At 37.9% G+C, this 17,107-nt stretch overlaps 1 protein-coding gene across 1 annotated transcript in view; it reads left to right on the top strand.

Moving 5' to 3' along the window:
• Positions 1-17,107, top strand: part of piezo2a (piezo-type mechanosensitive ion channel component 2a) — a 149,335-nt gene that overhangs the window by 112,550 nt on the left and 19,678 nt on the right. The window contains exons 23-35 of the mRNA XM_073864229.1: positions 853-1,057; positions 1,215-1,316; positions 1,457-1,622; positions 4,215-4,458; positions 4,804-4,900; positions 5,133-5,298; positions 7,182-7,271; positions 8,089-8,210; positions 10,422-10,493; positions 11,821-11,924; positions 12,992-13,112; positions 15,755-15,823; positions 16,909-17,075. Of these exons, the coding sequence (XP_073720330.1) occupies positions 853-1,057; positions 1,215-1,316; positions 1,457-1,622; positions 4,215-4,458; positions 4,804-4,900; positions 5,133-5,298; positions 7,182-7,271; positions 8,089-8,210; positions 10,422-10,493; positions 11,821-11,924; positions 12,992-13,112; positions 15,755-15,823; positions 16,909-17,075 (1,725 nt within the window). The remainder of the gene's footprint in view (positions 1-852; positions 1,058-1,214; positions 1,317-1,456; positions 1,623-4,214; positions 4,459-4,803; positions 4,901-5,132; positions 5,299-7,181; positions 7,272-8,088; positions 8,211-10,421; positions 10,494-11,820; positions 11,925-12,991; positions 13,113-15,754; positions 15,824-16,908; positions 17,076-17,107) is intronic.

The raw sequence follows: 17,107 nt of genomic DNA, 5'->3' as shown, positions 1-17,107 counted from the left end.
GGCGCTTTTCCATCACATAGTACCCCACGGTTTGGTTTAGGTCAGGTCAGCTCTCCTCACTTTGGCTTTATTAGCTTTTCCATCGAGTTTAGTAACACTTCGCCGTGGGAGAGATTATGGTCGTGTCATTATATTTGCGCTGCCTGCTACTGTATCAAACAAGTGAGAGTGTTGTTGGAATGCTAAACAAAATCAAAATTGACCACAACAAAGATGTTTGAACATCGCGTTGATCACTACCTCTGACAGTTTCTGTACAAACACTGATGGTGTTGTCATTCGACGCGCTCTTCTGAGCCTCATTTCAGTTGCATATACACATATAATGCGCACATGCATTGTGAATGTGCCGCTACAAACTGCAAGTCTGAAAAAAACTGGAATGGTGTACCTGGTTCTCAACATGTGGATGTTTTTCATCGCTACAAGTGAGTTTGGGAACTTATAGCAGAGCATAGATGACATCATGTTTGCTCGAGACAGCGCAAGCTAGCACTAAGATAAAGCTAATCTTTTACATTATCGCGATGACACTGGTAGTGACAATTCCCTCAGACCAATCACTGATCTACAGTGTTTTCGCATTACGTTTGGTATCAGCTCGGATCGCTTGGAACCCCAACCGAGGTGGTATGAAATAAAGTATTGGGTACTACGTACTGCACCCAAAGGAAAAGCTCCCAAAAGTAAGCTGACCCGACCTAAACTAAACCAAACCAAACCGTAGGGTACTATGCAATGGTAAAACTCCATTTTAAACCATAACATATTGTTAAGATAATGGATATTGAACTTACATAGTGATACTACCAAAAGTACTCATCCATGTTTGTTTGTTTCTATCTCTTCCAGACATGTTTTCTTTTAGTGGTGAACGTAGTTGGCCAGCGGATGGATTTCTATGCCATGCTGCATGCGTTTGGGCTGATTGCAGTGATGTATCAACGTAGAAGAAAAGCCATTGCCCATGTCTGGCCTAAATACTGCTGCTTCCTGGCCTGCATGCTTGCCTTCCAGTACCTGATGTGCATTGGCATCCCACCTGCAGCCTGTACAGGTAAGCGCCACAGGCCTCCAATCTGGCCATCAATAACAGTCTACAAATGAATGCTTTATGGTTGTTAACCAATCGACCAACAGTAAATCAGTGGTGGTAACCATCAGACCTCGAAACCGCGCCAGAGGTGCCAAGTGATTTGCCTTCTGTGGTTCAGACTATCCATGGAGACGCCCGTCCTCCAGCATGGATTCCAATGTCATCAAGTGGCTCTACTTTCCCGACTTCCACACCAAACCCAACCCCCTATTTCTCCTCTGTGAGTAATGATGTGTTCAGTGCTAACACAGGATTTTTTTCTAGCAAATAGTCAAATGCATATTAATGAAATGCAAACACAAACGTGTTTTAATTCCCCACTTTCCGACCGAATCTACTTTTGTATCGTTTTCCCCGTAGATGACTTCATGCTTTTGCTGTGCGCTTCGCTGCAACGGCGTGTGTTCGAGGAGGAGAACGTGACGGCCGTGCAGCTGTTGGCGGGTGATAACACAGAAATCTGTCGAGACCTGGACGCCGCCTCCTTCAGCCAGCACAACCCTGTGCCTGATTTTATTCATTGCAGGTGAGCACATGACCTTCATCTGACACATACAAACAAATACAGAGAAGCAGGTGATAGAGAAGCACCAATATCATCACTGTATAAAGACAGGTGTAAGTAAAGGCTAATAAGGTCCTCATTTGTATAAAATACACTGTGTTTACACCAGACTCGAAAGGTGTGACGCACGAAAGGGAAAAAAAGGGATTTTGTACTCAGAGTTGCATATTGGTACCTTGGTATATTTGTTTAGGTTTTGCATTTTTTGCAACACTTAAAATTCCCCCTGAAACCATTATCTCTGTAATTTTAGACATACATGTATTTTGTTCTATTGAGTAAATGCCTATTCAAATCATCCTTTATTTATATTCTTTGTGCTTTTTCTGCGATGTCATTTTAATCAACTGAAGAATGTATAAACATCCGTTAACCAACTATGATTTAGTCTGTTCTCTGATTACATCTACTATAATTCAAACACTTATAAACATCAATAAGGACTCGGAGGAATATATCTAACAGAGGTTGAAAACATGGAATCTGTATTTTGTGAGGTAAGTTAGTTAGAGATTAAGAGGTGTATTCCTTAGGTTGTTTATGGTTAAACCAATAAGATAGAAAACAAAAATGCCAAAAAAATCAATGTATATGGGAATATAAGAATTGAATCCTAAAGAGTAACCATATTTTACCCTTTCAGTGATGATAGGTAACACGAGTAATTCCAATTAATTAAGTGAACTTTTTTTTCAGATTGTATTATTTATAGTTACAGCAGTGGTTTTCAAAATGGGGCCCCCAAATTTTATAACATTGTGTGAAGTACATTATCATAAATTCTGTGTAATTAAACCTCAGAAAAATAAGGCTACTAACCAACAGCACCAAATTGTAGATTTTAATATGTTTTGTGTAATAAAAAATAAATAGGTTTTAGAATTTCAGGGGGGGACCTTACACAAAGGGGGGCGGCACGGCGAAAAAGTTTACAGAATCAGACTTTATTTATTGGTATGTGACTGTTGATATGTATTTAATTCATAGTTACTTGAAATAAGTCTTAGTTAATGTATTGTTCACCAGGATTTTTCAACATAGTTAATATGTTACTAGTTGTTACTTAACCCAAACATTAGTATGCTATTACCTACTGATTAGTTAATTGCTCTTCTTTATTAGTTATCAGTAGTGATTTCAGTGTTAATGCAGCACTAATCATTTGTTCTGCATTAGTTCCTGTGTAACTAACTATTAAGTATTGACCATTATTTTAAAGTGTTACCTAATTCAATACAGCGTAGAATAGAGACTCATCTGTTTAAATACACTTTCATTATAACTACATTGGTACTTGTTTAAACCTGCAATCTTAGATTTGTGGTTCTAGGATCAGCTGAGCTTCCTTTGCTTGTTATGGTCAATTGAAATTCAGAAAATAAGTGCTGATTCGAGATCAGGAACATTTATCTCAGGGCAGGTCATTCATCAGTCTCAGACCCTACACCTCTTCTGCAGCTTTTAGCCAGTTAAAACACTTAGAAATGATGATGATGATGAAGCTATTTGGGAATTTTTTACTTTTAATGACTTTATGTCTACTGCTCTGATCATATCAAGTTTTGTAAGCACATGTGGTCAGTTTTCCACGTCTATACACATTGAACTTATTTGCTCAAGGGTTTGGTTTCTCATCATTACACATTCCAATAAATACAAATGACCAGTTGACGTGATACGGATCTTTCCCTAATTTGAGTATTGAGTATTTTTTCTGGATAACTTTTAAGAAGCTGTATTTTCCCACCTCATTCCTAAAGGGGACATTTCACAAGACCGTTTTTATAAGATTGGTGTCCCCAGAATACGTATGTGAAGTTTTAGCTCAAAATACCATATAGATTATTTATTATAGCATGTTAAATTGCCACTTTGTAGGTGTGAGCAAAAATGTGTCATTTTTAGGTGTGTCCTTTTAACTCTTTCCCCGCCATTGATGAGTTAACTCGTCAATTAAAAAAAAAAAACGCTTCCCAGCCAATGACGAGTATTTTCGGCTTTCCGCAATACCGCTGTTATCTACAAGGTGGTGCTCTTCCGCAACTTATAAATGAGTAAGGGAAATGAGTTGATCTCTGCACTAAATGGCAGTGTCGTGGTTGGATAGTGCAGATTAAGGGCGGTATTATCCCCTTCTGACATCACAAGGGGAGCCAAATTTCAATGACCTATTTTTTCCACATGCTTGCATAGAATGGTTTACCAAAACTAAGTTACTTGGTTGATCTTTTTCACATTTTAGGTCGACAGAAGCACTGGGGACCCAATTATAGCACTTATACTTTGAAAAAGTCAGATTTTCATGATATGTCTGCTTTAAAGTTTCATGGCCGTAGTAGCCATAGACATTAATGGATAATCGTACAGTATGTACTTTAAGCCTTGCAAAGTACCAATAGCTGGGTAATTCTATGCAAATGTCTGCCTTACTAAAAAAGTAAGTTTTTACACATACTGATATCTCAGATGTCAGTATTTGGTGGTTCAATCCATCTTTTCTAAAGGGAAAAAATAACAGCATAACATTGTTAACACTTTTTGGTATCTTCGCAGGTCATATCTGGATATGCTGAAGGTTATTATGTTCAGCTATCTGTTTTGGTTTGTCCTGACCATCATCTTCATCACGGGCACCACACGCATCAGCATCTTCTGTATGGGCTACCTGGTCGCATGCTTTTACTTCCTGCTGTTTGGGGGCCAGCTGTTACTGAAGCCAATCAAAAGCATCCTTCGCTACTGGGACTTCCTGATAGCATACAACGTTTTTGTAATAACCATGAAAAACATTCTCTCAGTAAGTGTAGCACCACTTTGTGATAATATAACAGATAATAATTCCATTTATAATTCAAACGTGTTGTTACGTGAAGAGCTAAAGGCTGACAAACATTACGTGTGAGGTCCTACTGTGTTTATAGCACTCTGCATTTTTGTGGGTCCGCATTCACATCGTGCGAAGTAATTACATACATACACGCTTACTGAAAACACTATGGATTATCTGGACTATTTCTCATTAACAAACTATTACATGGTTATTTAAAGAGGCTCTTCAAAACGTGAGCTGTCCAAGATAACAATTTCATTGTTGTAATTTTTAATGAAATGGCATTGTGATTTTTGTTCTCTTGGATCTCAGATAGCTGCCTGTGGATATATAAAAGCATTGGTGGTCAATCACTGTTGGCTGATCCAGTTGTTCAGTCTGGCTTGCACTATAAAAGGATATTCAAAACGTAAGTTATGAAAAAAGAAAAGAAATTCAACTTAAATAATATTACTTAACACAAAAAAGTTGTGTAAAAATGGTGTCAACTAATATTTTTAAGTTGAATTAACTCAAATTTTATGCACAAACTTAATTGTTACCCCGTGTTAGTTTGTGCATTGCTCACCCCTATTTAATATCAATAAAACTCACTTAGAGTCTGAATGGTTTTAATCTCTCTCGCCTTATTGTATGTACAGCGGAGCAGCCAGCGAATAAACAGTGCGAGCTGCCGAGTGATGAGGCCGGTATAATCTGGGACAGCATCTGTTTTGCCTCCCTGCTTCTGCAGCGGCGAGTCTTCATGAGCTACTACTTCCTGCATGTTGTGGCCGACATCCGATCTTCTCAGGTCCTCGCCTCAAGGTACACACACACACACACACACACACACACACACACACACACACACACACATATCCTCTGTGTAATTGGTGTTCAGGTTTCTTTTAGTAGATATAGTCACTTAACGGAAGTGGTGGCTTCTTACTTATTATCCTTAATGTGTGTGGACAGCATCAGTAGCTGTCAATTACTCATTTTGACTCAATTTGTGAAACAAATTAATGCGCACAGTTTTATATTTGAAGTTTAGCATGCAGGCAACTTTAAAAGTTAAAGCAGATATTTAAGATAATGTTTGTCATTTAAATGAATTCTTCAAGTCATATCAAATGTGTTCTTTCTAGGTGGATAAATGTTTGGTTTGGTTATGTGTTGTGATGCAAATCTTGTGGGTGAACAACCCCGAAATCCCACAATGCTTTTAATTTTCAGTGTGATGAATGAAGCTGAGAGTAATTTTGCTGACTTAAACATGCAACATAATGAGGATGTCTAAAATGTTTACTGTCATATACAGCTACATATGCTTAAAGGAATAGTTCACCCCCCCAAAAAAAATCTGTCATCATTTTCTTATCCTCATCCTGATGAACACATAAGAAGATATTTTGATAAATGATTGGCTAACCATTGGCTTCCATAGTAGGAAAACAAATATTATGGCAGTATTGTGATAAATGATAAAGAACATATTTTGATAATTGATGGTAAGCATACAATTGAAGTTACCCATTGATTTCCATCTTATTTATTTTTCCTACTAGCAAAAGGAAAAACAACCAACAATCAAGCAAGCATGAAATTAAGGTGCTTTGCAATAAAAAAATTTTGTTTTAATGGAAGTCTATGGGGCAAAAAAGACATGAACAATTAAAAAATTAATGTTTTTACTTATCTTTGACATGCCAAGACTGTGAAAAAAGTAAAAAAAAAAACAATCCAGTCCACAATCACTTTTTATAGTTTTTTTTCTGCAAATCAGGGACATCACTTATAAACTTGGCAATTAAAGAATAAAAATCATGGAATTTTGGTAACATTTGGTAGTTTTAATCAGTACGGAGGTTGATTTACAGATTTACAAAAAAATATATTAATCGGATACATTTTACAGCCGTTTAATTTAGGGTCTTTTTTGCCACGAACAACCCAAAAGGGTTGTACATTTTTTAAAGAGTTTTTAAAAAAATCAAAGCATTTTCTCAAAATATAAGATTTGTCACCAAAAATCATTCCATTTGCTGAAACACAGAGAAAGGCCAAATTAAGACAAAAAATGTCCCCAACAACCCATAAGGGTTAACATTCATTTAACTTTCTTGACTACGTCATAAAACATTCTGCATCTTATATATAGTTGACTTAACTTATAAACAAGTTGAAATGAATCAACTTATTTTGTTAAGTTAAAATAAAACAAAAACTTATGTTGTTATGACTTTTTGGAGCTTTAAATTATAAAAATTAAGTTGAATTAGCTTAAGTTATTTCAACTCCTCACTAGTAAAAAAGTTTAGATTAATTGTAATTTCAAGCTGATTTAACTTAAAAATTTAAGTGCAACAAAGAATTTTTACAGTGAATGAAACAAAGTTTATTTATTGTACACTGTTTCCTGTTCAGCATCCCTTTTGGTTTCCCTTAAATGCAATAACCTAGACTATTCCTTTCCATAAGTTTTGTTATTTTAGTCACATTGAAGTTTACCATATTGTGACCCGATAGCTTCCTAATCCCTAACCTTGATTTAAAGCGACAGTCTTTCTTTACTTTGCTTCCAACAAGTTTTGAGTTCAACTCTGTGTGACGTGCCTATTTCGCAAACGTAACAATTCTATTACGAGAAATACTTAATCAGACTGTGGTTTGTTTGTTTTCTTTCGCCAATTCTCTCTCGCCATCAGAGGAGCTGAGCTGTTCCAGGCAACTATTGTGAAGGCGGTCAAAGCCAGAATAGAGGAAGAGAAGAAATCTATGGACCTTCTGAAGAGACAGTGAGTTCATCAAACACTCAATGAGTACACTGTGAGACTAACAATGATTCATTGTTCACTGCCAGCTGCTGCTTTGCCTTTTCATACAGTCTTATGAAATCATGTGATTAAAGATGCATGAATACAAAATATCCACACATGTTGATTGGTGCTTATTGGTTCCAGTTGGGACTGCCTCATTTCTGTGGCTTTAAAGGTAAAGTGTGTAATTCTTTTGACGTTAAAATACGAATGTAACATTCAGACCAAGCTATCCGTTTGATTTCTTTCTAAATGCTTAAAAAAATACCACGGTGCTTAAAAATGTTTGTTTGAGCACCAGTAGCAACAATGGCTCCACCAAAGGCATGAGTTTGAGGTGAGACTGTTTGCTCAACCAATAGCAGACTGTGAACGGGAAACCTCATTATTTTGGCAATTTTGTTTTGCTGACGGTGCTTTTTTGTGATTTATTGTTTTCTGCATAAAATCATGTAAAGAATATTCTGAAATTAAACTTTGATGCTCATAATCTCATTATTAGATTATAAACTTTAACGTGAGTTACACAGACATGGTCACATATGGTTTTTATGACTATGCTACTACAGTCCCGTATAGTGGTGATAGTTTTTATTAGGGCACATGAGATGAAAACAACAAAGATGTCTCATCCTTGCCAAACTGTAGTCTGTTTTCCTGCACACCCACACATGCACCAACATGAAGAGGCTCTCTTCCAGCATTGTCTACAATTACATTATAATTGTGTTGAAGGAAAAAAAAACAGAATTAGGTCAGATCAACTAAACAGGTAGTAAAAAACTCTCTCTCTCAGGATGGACCGGATCAAAAGCCGACAGCAGAAGTTTAAGATAGGAAAGGAGAGGATGTTGTCGTTGGCTCACGAAAGTGGGGAGAGCCACTCATCAGTTAAAGACGAGGAAGATGATGATGAAGGTATGTTTAAAGAAGAATATAGACCCTTTTACAGCCCATGTGATCAAATAGCCTGCGCGTGCATCTTGGCAACGGAAGTGTTTTTGTTCCCCAGTGGTTAGCAACTCAGAAAGTTTATTAAAACGGTTTCCCAGCATCAAAATGTCTGGTTGTTGCGTTTGGTTGCACTAATATACTAATTTATGTATATATGTATGTGGCAACTTTATATTTGGCCATCTGCTAACGTCTTCTATCCACTCCACTATAGTACAGAATAAGTCAGATAAGTAAGTATAAGGGTGCGTCTCATTTCTCTGTCTTACCCCTTCCCCTTACCCCTACCCCTTGGTTTTGCGCATTCATCGAGGCGAATTGGCGTCTCAATTCTCAGTTTGATCAAGTGCTAGGGCCAAGGCGTAGGGATACATAGCCCTTGAAACAAAGTGTGATAAGGACCACACTTGAAAGAGAGGGGTAAACGTTAACGTAGGATTTTCTCCGAAGAGCCGGCATCAAGATGTTTTATGGCTGAACGTTGAACCGTCAAGGAGTCACACAAATGAAAGTAACGTTATTTTCTGCAGTTTAATTGAGATTATATTATGACACTCAGGTTTTATGATACTTTTAATAAAATGTTCAAGAGGTTTTAATTGTAATGTTTTTATTTAAAACGCTAGTTAAGGCGCTAGCTAGCAGCTAAGTTATGCGCTATTTGGTGAGCTCATACCATAACCTGAGACGACGGCATCTTCTTTGTTTGTGTAAACCCTTGTCTGTATACGTAGCAGCCAGTTAGCGGCAAGGGAAGGTGACGCAAACGGTAATCGAGTGGTGTCTCATTTTTCCCCTTTACTCGGGCTTGAGGGGCAAGGGGAAGACGAAGACAAAGGGGAAGGGGTAAGACAGAGAAATGAGATTGGCCTTCAGTCAGATTTTTAAAATAACTTTTCTGTCTGTGTTGCTTTACTCCTGATTCTTGCCGTACTTCCGTTGCCAAAATGCGTGTGCATACGTTGCCACATCATCGTTGATTACAAACAGTAAAAGGGTTTATAGACATAGAACACAATATAAAAAATTTATTTATTTATAAAATGTATAAAAAATATATTTGTGACCCTGGATTACAAAAACCAGTCATAAAAAAGCCAAAAATGCATTTTATGGGTCATTTTTTTTATCATAGGATATTAAGTAAAGATTATGTTAAAAATATATATTTTGTACATTTCTTACCTAAAATATATAAAAAAATTATTTATCATTAGTAATATGTGTTGTTAATGACTTTATTTGGACATCTTTGAAGGAGATTTTCAAAATATTTCGTTTTTTTTACTGTCCTATTCTAACAATCCATACACCAATGGAAAGCTTATTTGTTCAGCTTTCGGATACTGTAAATATAAAATTCAAAATGATGACTGGTTTTGTGGTCCAGGGTTACAATTTACAAATTATTTTGGATTTAAGATTTTTATATATCAGTGAATGTGTCCAGGTTCTGTTTTCTGTTAAAGGGGACATTTCACAATTAAAGATTTTTTAAAGATGTCAAATAAATCTTTGGTGTTCCCAGAGAATCTATGTAAAGCATTAGCTCAAAATACCATATAGATGATTTATGATAGCATGTTAAAATTGCCACTTTGTAGATGTGAGCAAAAATGTCAGGTCCTTTTAAATGCAAATGAGTTGATATATGTGGTTGTTGTTGGATAGTGCAGATTAAGGGGGGCGGTATTATCCCCTTCTGGCATCACAAGGGGAGCCAAATTTCAATGACCTTTTTTTTCACATGCTTGCAGAGAATGGTTTACCAAAACTTACTGGGTTGATCTTTTTCACATTTTCTAGGTTGATAAAAGCACTGGGGACCCAATTATAGCACTTAAACATGAAAAAATTTAGATTTTCATGATATGTCCCCTTTAATTAAAATTGTAATATCGAAAATGCCTACAATTAAAAAAATAATGTACAATAAAATATAAATACCATAATTATTTATAATTACTTACAGCAGTGTATTACATATACTGTATGCTTTAGAGTAGCCCATGCAAAGCCCACTTTACTCCAACAGCTTGGAAATTCCACAAGTGCCTGCGTTTAACAGCGGTGTTAAATGCATTGCAATCAAATCTGAAACACATGAATCTGACATACCGGGCCTCAAAGTAAATGTCTGCTGTTTGAAATGATTGTAACATTTCTACATTACAGAAGATACGAGCACAGAGAGGAAAAAAGGCAAAAGAAAGCAGTGGTGGAAGCCGTGGGTCGATCACGCGTCCAGTTAGTGTCATCTCTTGTTTTAATGCTTTAATTTTTCACTTAAATACTAACAACATCTGAAAGAACAAAAACCATGGAAATCATTCAGATAAACATTATACCCAAAGCTCATGAGATCACTTTGATGTCTCTGTACACAACATTGTCATTAAATGGAGAATTTTGTCTCCAGCTTTTTAGTTGCTTTTCCAAGACTCCATGTTTATTATAGAGAATTACAAGAGATCACAAAGACTGAGATTTGCCAAGATACAAGTCAAAGATTTTAGCAAAAAAAAAAAAAAACTGATTATTTGAGCTATCTATACGGACTACTGGCACATCCGCAAACTTGACTGTAAATTTCGTCACCGCCCCTTTTTGGGGGATAAAAAAGCAGACATTCCATTGGCTTCCATTCAAAATAGCGGAACAAAGCAACGTCTCTACACAGCCGGCAGGCGCAAACAACTTGTGAAATCACTCAGATTAAACATGTCGAGTGTTTGTCTGTCCACCCTGCCTGCCGTGGAGCGCGAGGGATACATTGACGCGTTTAATTTGGTCGGTGTGAGAGCATGTCCCTTTCATTCTCACAGAGTCAAATTTGTGCAAAAACTCCATCCAGTGATTGCTGGAAATATCGCTAAGCCAGTTAGTAGTATGACTCGAAGGAAAAGTGCACTCATTACTCTAAATATAAAGACATAATAAATAAATACGAAGTAACTTTCAAATACGAAGTAAAATCATTCACTTGCTTCCCTGTTGACTCGATGAGGTACGAGTAAATGTCCGGGTAAGACACCTCTGGCCAATGGGGAGCGTTGTTGCAGGAGTTTGATGATGTGAGAATGAAGGGGACATGTTTTTGTATTGACCAAATTAAATATGTTAATGTATCTTTCCACTCTATGGCAGGCAGGGTGGAAAGATAATTACTCAACATGCTCAATCTGAGCGACTTCACAAGTCATTTACGCCTGCCGGCTGTGCACGAAGGCCGCCCCGTTCCGCCATTTTGAATGGAAGCCAATGGAAGGCCTAGTCTGATTTCCCCCAAAAGTGGGCGTGAACCTGTTCAGAGACATTCTATGACTTTGCGCCGGTTGTGCGTATGTTAGATATTTATGTTAATCAACATTAATCCTTCATACTTATACTGTATCTCAACAACTATCACATTTGTGTTTGTTGTTATTCCTAACAACGAATTTCATAAAAGACATTTTAGATAAAGTTTACACATAGCTAAACTTTTTTTATTTCTTCTGAAAACATGCACATTATTGACTTGATGCTATGATATGTTAAACGTAACCAATGCATGCCGATATGGCTTCCCCAGTGGTCCGAAGTGGTAACTATTACTTATTTGAGACGGACAGTGAAGAAGAAGAAGAAGAGGATGACAAAAAAGACGAGGAACCTCCCAAGAAATCTGCATTTCAGGTAAATAACCCCGAAATATCCCAACGCTATTCTGCATGCGCACCATTAACACCCCCTTTTTTAAGTTACGTCGTATAAGATTTTGCTTACGAGTGCGTTATTCCCAAACACAAACCAGTTGGACCTCAATGGCTCTGTGATATGAAAGTGTTTGACTGTGTTTTCTTTTGTTTGTTCCCTCAGCATTTAACAATGTTTCATTATTTGCCAGACCACTAACTGCTTCCTGTGTGGAAGTGCGGTAACATGAATAACGCAGACCCTCGCACCCTGACTAACTCCATCACTGCTCTGTCCTCTCTTGTAGAGAGCTATCCGAAAGTTTGCCTCTGCTTTGCTGGCTTTACCAAAGTCTGTCATTAGACTGCCCAAAACTGTACTGCAGTATGTAATCAGGGCAGCCAAGGTACTTCACAATGCCTGATATATCTCATCTCTGTTTTTATGCTATCGATTGTCAGCTCTTGTTTTCTCTCTCTCTCTTGAGCATTCGCAACCATTGCACTCCACCGCATTTATTTGCATGCCGTTTGCACAGCTCTGATTTAACATCTCAGGCCCAGAAAGAGTTGAATGTCACTCAACTTGCTGCAATGTAAACAGAGCCGATATGGTGCATGCATACCGAGGGAATGCGGTGTAGTATGCAGTATCGCAGTAGATGCATGCATGCAAGACAGCTAAATGTTCCCCCGAGAGGTTTTTCGTGAGTTGTGCCATTTAAACAAAGGCTGTGTTTTTCTCCTTTGTGAACAGTGTAATCTTTCTTTTTTTGGCTGTGACCTTAAAACAGCAATTTCTGGATTTTGGAGTTAAACACACCCTGAGATTGATTTCCTGTGCTGTGTATAGTTTTGTGTCTTTGACTGACTGCAGTATATGCAGGGATTACTTGCTTTTACAAACATCTTGTCAGCTCAGAATCTTAAGTTTTTATGCTGCATGTGTTGTGAGATCCTTTTAGGTGAACTAAAAAATGCAGTAGTTTGGCCCAAGAACGGCAGAAGCAGGTCAACATCTGTACTTCCCCACCCGTATGCTTGTCTGACATAACTTTTGCTTTTCAGTTCGTGTACCACGCCTGGATAACGGACTCTAAAACCGCAATGAAAGAGCGCAGTAAGGAGAGACGGCGCTTTTGGCACAGATACACAGAGGGTCGCACTACCAGGAAAGACCCGAAGGAAGGTATGCTCAAACATTTTAGTTTAAACACACCCGAGGACTTTGGCCGTGACCGTAGGGATTAGTCTCAACGTCGATAATGTTTGCGTTCGTCTCGCCTGACGGGTGATCTTTTTCGTAGAATGGCACGGTTGGGTCATTAATGGGCACTTTGTGCGTGCGAGCGCGACCCCACGGGCGCTCAGGCACCCAATTAAAGCCTGTAAATGGAGGCCCAGTCGCGTATATTGCCAACTCTCTCCTGGTGGGCGACTTTCAGGCCCTAGAATCCTCAGGGTTTGGGGATGAAGAGTTCCATGTTGATTTTGCTATGCTCAATTCATCCCATATGATGCCTGGACAGGTTTTCAAACATTTAGCCAACCAGCAGATTCAGATTCAGACCCAACAAGAGCCAATAAAACATTCTGTTAATATATTGAATATATAATATATTAATATATTGAAGGGAGTCAAAGGTAACCTCGTAGCTGATACTGAACAGAGGGGAAATTCTTTGGCAACCGTGCAAAGATAATAAATGTGATTTTTCTCATTGCACGTTACCAAGCCTCATGTATTTGCTATTTGAGAAGTATTTTATCCTGAACAGTTTTGATCTAGTTTCATTCATTTGTATTCTCTGAAATAGACTTACAGTAAGTCTATGACGTATACCTAAAAGTATTTTTGTTATATTTTCTGCGCACTATAGGAGTGTCTGGCAAATGCATAAATGTAATTGAAATGTACCATGATGTGTTTTGATCATGTGCCTTCATAATACACAAAAAAATTCTAGTGCATTTTTTTAACTTAACTAATTCACCGCCAACCATTTTTTTTACAAAAGTTTCACAAAATGCCTTTCACGAAAATTTTCTTCTAAAAATATATAAACATACAAATATATCGAATGAAAAACAGACCGTCTGCTTTAAAACAAACAATAAACAAACAAACAAAATGGGGGGAAAAAACCCTGTTTCATCCTTTCTATATTTTTTCTCTGCTTATAAACTAATATGGGTATTAAAAAATAATAAATAAAAAAATATATATATATTTAGCAAAAAGCTGAAATAGATTCATTTTTGTAAAGGAATTTTGTTAGAGATCAGATTCAGAATGATTATCAAAACATACACAGATTTTAAAATTAGTAAATAACGTTTTGCCAAGTTTTTTCATAAATTGTGCCATCTGGTGGATAATCGCTGTATTGAAGATTAACATAATAATTTATCAGGAACACGTTTTTTATATGCAAATGTTTTCTCTTAATTTATGAGATAACTCGTCAATGGCGGGAACGAGTTAAAAGGTTTACATTGAAAATAATTAGGGGCTGTCCACACGGAGACACGTATCACTGTATACGTATAAATTTGTTATCGTATTGGCGTTTCATCCACACGGATCCGGCGTTTTGGGAGACTGAATCCGCTATTTTTTGAAACCGGGTCCTAAAGTGGATAAATCTGAAACCGACACCCTTGCGGTTTCGTGTGTACAGCCAATCCGTATATTTTGTAAAGCGAAAACGTCATCACATCACGTGTCGGAAGCGTCACACATAACAGCAACAACAATAACGGCGGACTACGTGATTGTGTTCGTGCTACAGAAGCTACTAAAGCCTACTAGCTTTATTACAGCAAAATCTATTGCTTCTATGCAATTGTGATGACCAACAAGCGATAATGGACAACACCATACGTTGGTTATGCGCATGCTCAAAGTCTTCTCCGTGTATAGTGTATATCTGTGGCAGAATTACAGCGCCCCATACTGGTCGGGCATATATACTACACTGCTTTCAGTCGGTTTCAGTGGTTTCGTGTTTACGGGTTATTTTTTTAGAGCAAGGAAAAATAATGATCGGATAGGGGATGCACCGGCTTCGTGTGGACATAGCCTTAATGTACATTTTTTAAGTTGAGCAAAAATAAAGTAATTAAAACTAGATGTAACAAGTTGACACAATTTTTTTTACTTTGATCAAAAGATACTTTTTCAGCGTACCATTAGCATTTGAAATACATTGGTGCACCATGTAAATAGCATGTAATATAAAAATGGTAATAATTTACCATGGTATCACAGTATTATTCGAATACAGTACACTGTCAGAATAAATGGTCAAAAAAATAATCAGAAGGGGCAGTACCCTTTAAAAGGTCCTAATATACCATTTAGATATACATTTAGTACCAACATGTACCTTTGAGGTACTAATATGCGCTCTTTAGGTGTACTTTTTGATAGGGTACCACCCTAGTGACAGCTAGGGAAAATTTTTAACTCTTTTCCGCAACTTGTAAAACACAGAGGTATCGCCCTAGGGCAAACACTGTAAGTCCTTCTGAGTTTTAAGGATCGCTCTGCATCTGATCTCTATCAAAAGTCCTTTACAAAAATAGTTATATCAGTTTTTTGCTCAAATGTTTTTTTTTTGGTTGTTTAATAGCAGAGGATCTATCCTTTCATGTGATATATTGTATGTTTATATATTTTTTAAAAAGAGTATTTTCTGGAAGGCATTAAACTTTTGTGAAAATCATGAAAAATGCTGGCAGGGAAAGAGTTAACCATTTTTTTTTTCTCTGACAGTGTAGTTTTGTCATCCAATACCATTAATGTACATTTTCTCTCTTTTTTTGTAGTGCATGTGTCCATTGAGGAAGGAGATCAGGATGATGGCGTTACAGAGGAAGAAATGTCTGATGGTCCAGGTAAGACCATCTTATATTTTGTCCTCACGTTAGGTGCATCCCAATTCAGGGTCTGGATCCTTTTAAGGCCACAGACTAAAGGGGATCGCACACCGGCCGCGCAGCTCAGCGCCGCGCAGCGCCGCGCCGTTCTAAAAAAATGTAACACATTGTTTTCTATGAGTGTACGCACACCGGCGCCGCCAGGTGGCGCCTGTCCGCGCCGCCCAGCTGTGACTCAGGAAGTTGTTCAAATCCCTGTCGCGCCACACAGCGCCACTCACACAGTTTAACATTACATAACATCATATGTGTCCCAAATCATTAACAAGTAACATTGGCTGCTAACGTATATTTTACATTTTGAAATATACGTTATCTGACGAAGCTCGCGCTATTTAATGTGCACTTCCGGTTTACAATACCTCCGAGTTCTCCTAGGCGCGACGCGACGCGGTGCTGCGCGGCGCCGAGCTGCGCGGCCGGTGTGCGATCCCCTTAAGGCTCAATATTTGAAGGCAAACTGAAATGAGACGTACGGGGGGAGTTGCATCACTTGCTGTTCCCGCCCACTACGCTTGTCAGCGGGACACAACAGCTAAGACCTATCAGACTTTTAAACTTTTAACTATGAAGGCAGATTTTTTATTTTTATTTTAGAAAATATAACACATTGATGCAGATTAAACTGTCCAACAGTATGTAAAATTCATCAACCTTAGAAATATACAAAAGCAAATCATAACACAATTTACATCACTAAAACATCATTTATAATAGTAAAGCAGTCACAAGGACCTTTAATTTGCAAAAAATATACTTTTATCAAAATACCCAGACGTCACGGGCGCGCATTAAATCTTGGGATAGCCATGGCTGTGAAGGATACATCGATGGATCCTTGGTTTCAGGGGAAAAAGGCCACATTTGGAGGCTTGTATGTAAAGGAGCTTTCGAATTGGGACAGCCTTCATCACAGCCCGGTGATGTCATTTGCTTTCAAATATGGCCTTGGAAGGCCACAGCCCCTGAATTAGGATGCACCCAGTGATTCACCGTGTCCATAAGTCTGGTTCTACTGATCTCCGCTGTTCTTTCTCTTCTAGATAACATCCTGAAGCGTGTGTTTAACATAGTGAAGTTCTCCTGGGTGCTCTTCTTGGCCCTTTTGGACAGTTTCACCGCCTGGCTGAACTCCATCTGTCAGGAACATATTGATATCTCCACTGTCCTGCGCATTGAACGGTGCATGGTCTCTCGCGAGGTCAAAAAGGTAGCGATGTTATGAGCAAACCCATAAAGCTT

This window comes from Misgurnus anguillicaudatus, chromosome 25 (assembly GCF_027580225.2).
Source record: "Misgurnus anguillicaudatus chromosome 25, ASM2758022v2, whole genome shotgun sequence".
NCBI classification, from domain to species: domain Eukaryota; kingdom Metazoa; phylum Chordata; class Actinopteri; order Cypriniformes; family Cobitidae; genus Misgurnus; species Misgurnus anguillicaudatus.
Note: the sequence above shows the minus strand (reverse complement) of the source record. Positions and strands in the feature narration are given on the sequence as shown.